The sequence below is a fragment of the Mesitornis unicolor genome, unplaced genomic scaffold (assembly GCF_000695765.1).
Source record: "Mesitornis unicolor isolate BGI_N332 unplaced genomic scaffold, ASM69576v1 scaffold12918, whole genome shotgun sequence".
Lineage (NCBI taxonomy): Eukaryota > Metazoa > Chordata > Aves > Mesitornithiformes > Mesitornithidae > Mesitornis > Mesitornis unicolor.
The window spans coordinates 5,465-14,229 of NW_010199833.1; the positions used below are offsets into that span (position 1 = coordinate 5,465).

The 8,765-nt window shown below is 36.3% G+C and overlaps 1 protein-coding gene across 1 annotated transcript in view; it reads left to right on the plus strand.

Annotated features, from left to right (window-relative positions):
• Positions 1-4,359, plus strand: part of LOC104544640 (chromosome unknown open reading frame, human C4orf47) — an 8,644-nt gene extending 4,285 nt beyond the window's left edge. The window contains 3 exon segments of the mRNA XM_010189565.1: positions 230-406; positions 2,334-2,506; positions 4,311-4,359. Of these exon segments, the coding sequence (XP_010187867.1) occupies positions 230-406; positions 2,334-2,506; positions 4,311-4,359 (399 nt within the window).
• The last annotated feature ends 4,406 nt before the right edge of the window (positions 4,360-8,765 follow it).

Consider the following 8,765-nt stretch of genomic DNA (forward strand, 5'->3'; position numbering starts at 1 on the left):
TTCCCAAAAAAGCCACTCTGTAGCCCCCCTGCTACCAAAACCTTGCCATGGAAACCCAATACAATGTTGTACATGGTGGATGTATAAAATACCTCGATCATCAAAATACAGTAATAAAAGTTAGAGTGAACGTTCTCCAAGACTAAATTTAAATGCTTTCTATTTTTTCTTAGAATAACATGCAGTAAAAATCCTCAAGATTGTTTCTTTTGAAGTATTTGTTTTACAGAAAGCGCAAGAGGAACATAAACAGTTGCTTAAAGGAGGACCTTTCAAGTTAAATCTATATCCCCAGGAATATTTTGACATGAATCCCTTTTTTAGTGACAAACCTTTGCCACCTGTGAAGAAATTGCCTCCAGTGAAGCCAATTGCAACAGCTTTCATACCAAGTTCTGCTAAAAAGGTTAGTTTATCTTATAGTTACTGGAGACAAAATATAAATAGTCGGATGTTTTCTGTTAAAAGCTTTGCTTGCAGTATATAAGATAGAAATAAATGTTTGGTTTTGCTATTAATTTCTTATTTTTCTTACAAAATATATTATTCCATTTACTTTTTTGATTTACAAAGCAATACAATTTTGTTTGACCCAACAGCAACTGCTAACCAGTTTCAAGTGACCAAAAAAAGTTTCTCTTTAAAATCTGCATAGAGGTGTTAACACGTAGCTAATTGACTGCAGAAGGTTATACAATAAATGACAGTAAGGTTTTACTGTAGCAAAATGAAATGCGCTTCTGTTTTGGACTCTGTCATTTACTCATGTAAGTTTTGAACCTGCTAATTACCCTCAGCCTATAGACAAATATCTAAAAGATAATTCCTAGAAGTGTCATGGGAATGAATAGCTGAAAGGAGCAGAAAAGCTCAGGTTAGTCCTTCTGCTCAGGAAAAGGCTGCCGAATAAACTTGGGAGTTATCTGTTGCTTGTCCATCAGCAGACACAAATTTGGAATCCGCTTTGGAATTTGCCAACTCTTTAGTAGTTAGGAGAAAAGGATGAGAATAAGTACATGTCTAGAGAACAGGTCTTATGAGGAGCGGCTGAGGGAACTGGAGTTGTTCAGTAGGACAAGAGGAAATGCCTTCAATTTGCGCCAGGGTTCAAATTAGATATTGGAAAAAATTTCTTCACCGAAAGGGTTATCAGGCATTGGAACAGGCTTCCCAGGGAAGTGGTTGAGCCTCCATCCCTGGAGGTATCTAAAAGACATGTAGGCATGGTGCTTAGGGACATGGTTTAGTGGTGAACTTGGCACCTGATACAGTAACACCCCTGAATCTGTCGCTTTTCAGTTCTTTGTTTTGGAGTTCCATTGTCAATCATTTAAAGATGTGCTCTGCTAACTGCTGTTGTCCTATTATTCTGTCCTTCACCCTTGACTTATTTGACTGACATTGATTCATCTGAGGAAGATGATAGTAGCAAGGAATACATAACTATTCAGAAAGACACAGCAAAAATGCTTATACACGAATAATTGTGTTGGGTGTTTGGCCTCACTTGTGAGACCACTGGAGATTGTTCAGAATGGAAATCTGTTCAGAGAAGCTAGCTGCTACAAAAGCAGCACCTCATCTGGCTGACAATGCTGGTGATCCTGCTCCAGCTTCCCTATCCTTCACACAATATATGCTTTCCTCTTACATCAAAATTATGTGTATTTCCTACTGCACACTTTCCCTCCCTACTGTGTAAGTTCTTATGGGAAAAATTGCTTTGTTGTTGATTGAATTGCTTACTGCTGCACTTTTCAGGACTGCAGCCTCAGCAGACAGTAGAGTTTAGCTGTACTAGGGGATTGGAAAGAATTAATCGAGTCTCTGCATGTTTTTTAACTAAAATTTGCCACTCTTGTAGTACTAGTGGACATACTGTTTCAGGAAAAGCCAATGCTGTATTCAATCCTATATGTCAGTAATCCTATTGATAGTAATGCCCAAGCCCTGCTGTACGTAACAATCCCTACACCAGAACTAGATGGAGGTGTACCAGTAAACTAACAGTGATGTAGGAATTCCCACTTTTTTGCCACGACATAGCTCATTTTAGTGAGTTACGGTTTTACTTATTCTGTCACATTTTTAAGATCCTTTTATCAAAATCCAGACATGTGAGTGAACATTTACAACCAAGAATTCATCGAAATAATGGCTAAAATTTTCCTTAAAGTTTCCCTTGCAAATTTAAGGATTTTTTTAAAAAACTATATATAATATTGAGCAGTCTGCTATTCAGTATTCTTACTTTTGTGTGAAAACCATTTTAATTAAGTCACTTATATTGTAGATTAGCACTTTGAAAAGCTTTTTTTTTTTTTCCCCTCCAGCCAGGGGGCATGAAAGCAGGCACATTTGATCCTCACCCAAGCCATTCTGCTGACCCTTATGCAATTAAAAAATTTACCGAAGTCACAACTAATAAAGAACGACAGATTTTTCATCTTCATTCTGGACCGAAAACCAGACCTGTTAAAAGCATAATAGCTTTGAATGTCACAAGGTAAGCTGCTTTAATTTGAGTTCATGTTTCATGTATGCTGTCTACCAAAAGTCATTAAGGAGCACAGCTGTTTATTACTGTCTAAAATAATCGAATATATGAAGGAACAAATTATTAATGAAAGGATAAAAAATGTATAAGGAACTTGGCTTTCAAAATTTACTCCTATTCTCTTCTGTAGATTCAGGTTGCTTTATGAGGCTATACATATCTTGAAGACCTTCAAAATCATGCTATAGAAATTTCACTGAAAAATTATTATTTGTTATTCTTTTCTGACTTGATGAATGTAAAAAGACTGGGAATGTTAATGTGAAAAACAAAATCTGGTTTTGTTTTCCCATGTTTATGGAATACAGTTGGCTCCCTCTGCTGGCAAACAAAATATTAGGTAATGTCAGCCTGTGAAGCTTTTGAAACAATAGCATTCAAATTGGATTCCTAGCTAAAACTTGTCACTGTGCAATGTTAGATTTATAATACACAGTGTATGAGTATAGGTAGACAAGCAGATCATTCTTTACTTTTTTATCTTACAAGTTACTGATTTTTTGCTCTGATGTAATTCAAGCAGAAAGTCAAGACTGTGTTCTTTAGAGTTATTTAGAGAAATCACTTTCAAATGCAGACTTCTAAGATTGCATGTAGAACAGTTAAGCATATTATTTTGCATACTCCATGAGGAGTGTGACATATTTTAGAAATATTTGCTTAAAAATTGAAAAACTGTCTCAGAGGATTCTGCTTCACATTTGTGGTTTGTCTTTTATGTATCATACATGAAGTTTAAGAAATACACTTCCTTTATTCCCTCGCTGCTGTTCTATTTACTCTGTTTCACCACATATTGGCATTTGTGTAATCACTTTTTAAGTTGCAGTCATAGTTTTAATTTTTTATTTACACTGACAAGGCAGAACCAGGAGCTACGTAATACTCCACCTTGCTTTTTTTTACTAATGGGAAGTAAGAACAAACTGAGAGTAACTTTTTGGTACACCAAAAGGTGTGGTAACTACCAACGCTGGTGTAAGAAAGTACATCCTTCTGTGTATGTACTGGTGTTTTTAAACTAGTAAAAGGGAAAAAGAACGGTGTCTTGGTCTAAGTAACATTATTATCAATGTAATTGTTTGTATTACTGTTTTATAAAAATTCGTGTTCCCAAGTGAAATGTTTTTATTGGGAAGAAATCCTAAATATATGTGAAGTAGGTTTCAAAATTGAAAGGGTGAGACTGATTGTGAAGTATCACTGTGTGCTCACAGATACAGTTATGATGGACTCATTGGAAGTATTTGTGAAGAGAAATTTCAGATATCCAAAAGAAGCTCTACAGAGAAAAATTCAAACTAGTATTTCAAATTCTCTGCTGCTGTTTGCCTCTTAAGAATTTTAAAGAACGTATTTATTTTTTGCTCATCATTCCTAGGTTTAATAGAATGCAGACTGTGAACTGAATTTATTATAAGTATGCCACTTATAGCTTACAGATCTTAAGAAATGTGGTAGGATATTTTTCAAATAATCTGCTTCCCCTCTGACTTACAGTTCTTTATGTACTTTCCAATGGAAAGTTTATCTTCTGATATTTGCTCCATAATCCTGTAACTGGATTTGCTAGTGTAGATTCTTGCTCTCACAGAGAACTCTATTGAAATCACTTTGACTTCACGAGGAGGCAAGTCATTAAATCTAACAGAACTGGGTGTACCACAGCTTTTAGTTTTTACAAAAACCTCTTGTAATTTGTACAGTGATATTCTACAGAAATCTAATAAATTTCTCTTCATTTATGTTTCAGATCAATAAATGTAAAGAACTACAGGACTGCACAGCTGACATATTATTAGGTACAAAAGGTGAAATGGAGGGTACACTTTTTAGACTCTGTGAACTGTTAACAAAGCAAATAAAAATGTGAAGAGTGGAATTCAAATTTATAGGGCAATCCAATCTGTTTAATTATTGAGTATGCAATTTCTTGTTTCTAAATATAAAGCTGTGATAAATAATTTAAGGTAATTTATTCTTTAAGTTCAAGGTTGTATTTTTATATAATTTTTCATCTTATTGCTTAACTGAACTTTTAAAATGTACTTTTACAGAACATACTTCCAGATGAGTGATTTGGGTTGCAAATTGACTACATATTGCAGTGGAATATCAATGTATGTATTAACCAAGTTAGTCACGTGTGGCCTAGACTGAAACTAAGGCCATTGTTTCCCTTTAGTAGAATTCCAACTTGTACTTTATTTCAACTACAATTTTGTTTAAGAACTGTCTTAATACATAATTTTTAGTTTTGGTGACCTTCACAAAATGACCAGTATCAAGCATTGTTCAAAACCAGACCACAAGCAGGCTGTTATGCAGGGAGTCATCTTTATTTTACCAGCATCTAAGGTGTATCTTACCTCAATCTTAGTAATTTTTTTCAGGTTTTATATGTGGTCCAAGATATTTGACCATGTAAACCAAAGCTAACTTATTATAAAAATATCGCAGGATAATATTTCTTAAAGAACTTCTGGACTGGATCTTACAGTTCCTGACATCAAGGAAAATAAAAATAAAACCAATAATTGTTGGTCAGGTCTTCCAGCATGTGTCAAAGCATAAAACCCCTTACCCTGAGATCAACAGGACCCAAGAATATTTTAAAATATTAGTTTATACAAGAATTTTGTTGATTTCTCTATCCAAAGACCTAGAATAGAATTATTTCTGCCTTGTTTATACCTTGTATTAAGTAATGGTACGGGACTGACCTTAGGTACCTTAGTGTCATCTTTGTACAGAGCATCAGAAGCATTGCCATATTGGTCACTTGTGAAGCCTGCAGACACAGCATTCCTAGGTAGATTGAACAGTGCTGTGCTTCCTCCTAACTGCTGTTCTGATGTAGTACAGCTGATGAAGGCTGCTCTGAAGTTTTAATTTGTGTCCTTCTGTCTCCTTTTGTAATTCTCCCTCTTCTAGTTTCTTCTCTATTTCAATAATCTTTTCATTCACTAACAAGATGGAAATACTGAAAGCTGATTAAAATGTATAAAGCTAAATTAAAAAAAAAAATCAATCCAGCTATTTTAAGATGTGAGTGTGTGTGGACTGGCATCGTGTGGCCATCGTGGGAGTCATAACTTCTCCTGGTAAGTCCCCACTGGAAAATGTGTGATATCCAAGAGGATAATTTTTGCACCTTCCATAGTTCTCTGAATTTGTTGTTCTCAGTCCATGTTCTCTGAATTTGGTTGCACTGAAAATGTTGAAATTCATGTTTTGGCTCATAAGCTTTCAAAGTCAGTATCTACTATAAGGAGATAAAGGTTACCTTGTGTTGTTTAAACATAGACATGTTTTATATGTCATCTAAAACATGCATAAACGTAGATTAAACTCAATTTAGTACTTCTTGCAGAAACAACCAGCAAAATGTTGTGGCATGTACTAAGCTGTTCAGCTAAAAGGCCATCAAGATTCTCTTCTGACTCAGATCGTAGGGACAGTATTCTGTCTCCTGTAAACTGTCATGGTTTTATTGAGTTTCTTTATACTGCTGACATTGTGTAAGGATCTGCTTTTGTGAATCTGTGAAATTCAGCCAATTATCAAAAAAACAGGCAGTTCTTTTCAGAACATAACAAAAACATGGAAATGACTGGACATCAGAATTGTAAATGTTTTACAAGATAAAATGTTGTATTACAACTTAAATAAACCAGTTGCTCTTTCAGCTAGAGGTCACAATTTCTGCATTTTCTTTTCTACATTTCATCAGAATCTTGTCAGAATGACATGGTGGAGTTTTCCTTTCAAATATATTTTCAATTAATATCTCACGAATTTTAGACTGAACCTGGAAAAGATGGAGGTGGTTTACAGAAAACTTTCATGTAGAAATACATAATTTTCCAAAAATATCCTAGTACTCCAGAAGTTCTCTCTTAGGAAGGACAGACCAGATGGAAATGGCATGTAGGAATATGGAATCATTTAGAACCAACAAGGTGTAAAGCTAAATGTCCTTGCAGCAGCAGATATTTAGCTTTTCTATAAAGAACCAGATGAAATGATGGCAGAAAAATGCTCCTGAAAAGGTGGCTTATCATTTTGTGAAACAAAGCGGTTTGCAGCAATACAAACAAAAATACAGGTTCTGCTGAGAGTGAAATAGTCTGGAGTTAACTTACTTGAAAGCAACAGACCTTCTTCGAGTTTACAGTGGTAAAAATGGGAGAAGGATCTCGTCATTCCCTTCTTTTTCCCCCAAATCAGTTTTGGTTTTCCTCTGTTCTTCTGAGGTTTTAAAATAGTTTCTATAAGCCCCCAAATAATACAGTGACTAAGAAAGACCAAGAACATAGAAGTGAGCTTATCGTTTCTTTTAAGATGGACAGAGGGTTAAATTTATACTTAATGTACACAATAGTCTAAGGACTGACTGGAAACACCTATGGCAGTATCTAAAAATGCATCAGGAGTCTCTTGCATTATAAGAGAACTTGTGTTCTCCTTTTACCGTGTTAATACTCTCCAGAGTCTGTTGCCAAAATGTCTGAAAGGATTCCAGCTGTTGCTGAAGAATCTAAAATGTACAAAATAAGTATCAGAAAATTGTTAGGTATGAGGGGTTTCATTGTTTTTGTGTTAAATATTGAGATGAGTTAGGATATTTTCTAAGTTGAAATTATGCTTCTTTTCCAATCCCAAGTTTGTTTTCACCCAGCCTAAGTCAACAGGAGTTGTTCACGTTACAGAAAGCACTGTCATATCTGGCATTATTTTGGCTCTCAGTCTTTGCAGTGAGACGAAATGTGTTCTTTTTGGAATTCATACTTAAGCTCCAAAAATCATATTTCTGGCTAGGATGTAGTGTACTGGTTGGACAACAGAAGAAAGGTGGACTGTCTCTGGGATTAGTAAAGGGGAGCCCTAGGATTCTGCATTAACAGGAGTAATATTGGCTAAGTGGTAACGGCCGAGAAGTGCTTTAAAAGAAATAGTGCCAATTCTTTACATGGATCAATTTATTTTTCTCTGAATGCATCATTCTTAGCTCACAAGAATTCAGAATCTCAGTGAAAATCCCAGCTAAAGGAATGATCATGTCGTCCTGGTTTACTGGGGCTGAATTTGAGAGTCAGTTTTTTGTTGCGACTACAACACACTATTCCATGGGAACAAATTTGATAAGACATTTTTAGTTTGTGGCTGATCCTGGTATGCAGGTTGCTGTAGTGATCGAGGTCTTCAGCAGTCTTGAGATAAAAAACAGGTGCAGAAATACGAGGAACAAAAGCCAGAGCAGGTTACACGGGCTGACCAATTAATAATTATTCCATACCATAAACATCACATTCACTATAAATTGGGGATTTTGGTGGGGACAGTCTTCTCCTTCCTGTTCCTCCTTCTTTTTCCCTCTGTGGTGGGTAACAGCTCAAGAGGGACTTGTTTATCATCCTACCTGTGAGGCCTACTCCCCCACAGTATTGGCTGAGTATAACTCTGTGTATTTTACATTATAATAGTAATAGTTTTTATTATTATTCTTATTTTATTAAGTATCTTTCTATTTCAACCCTCAAATCTCCTTTTCTTTTCCTCTGTTCGGTGATAGAGCAACTGTATAAACCATGACACATGTGCATAGAGCAAAATGTGTCTAGCTTTTTCTGCATTCTGCTTTGGAAGAAAATGCCCTGAAACACAGCAGGGAAAGAAAAGACGCAGGGCGGGAAGTGCTATACATCATATATCAGGAGGTGGGAAAAGTGCCCAGCTCTCCATGTAATGGGAATGCAGGCCAATTAGTGTGATTATCTTGTACCAGCCTTGGACAGGAGTACAAGCTAATCAGTGCACTTCTCGTTTGTAATGAGCAGGGGCTGAAGGATGAGCAATTTTGCTGATCTGGCCAAGACACAGCAGAAATGTTGGAAGTTTTCCAACCTGGCAATTTGGAAAATTGATGACCTGGCCTAATTACTGTGGCTGCTGGGATGAGGTGAAGGTCTTATAGCCTGAGGTTGTATCAACAAAGCTGGAGACAAGGCTGAATTGACAGAGGTTGTACCAACCAAATCAGAGGAGTCTACATCTGCAGTGAGCATTGGCCTTCCTTCCCCCTGTTGCCCTTAATTAACAGCATCATTAGCCTGCTAGGAGCCAATCAGCACACGAGATATGACCCAGTCCCAGTCCTCAGTCATATCCCGAGATATGACACGCCAGAGGGCTGTGCTGCCATCCA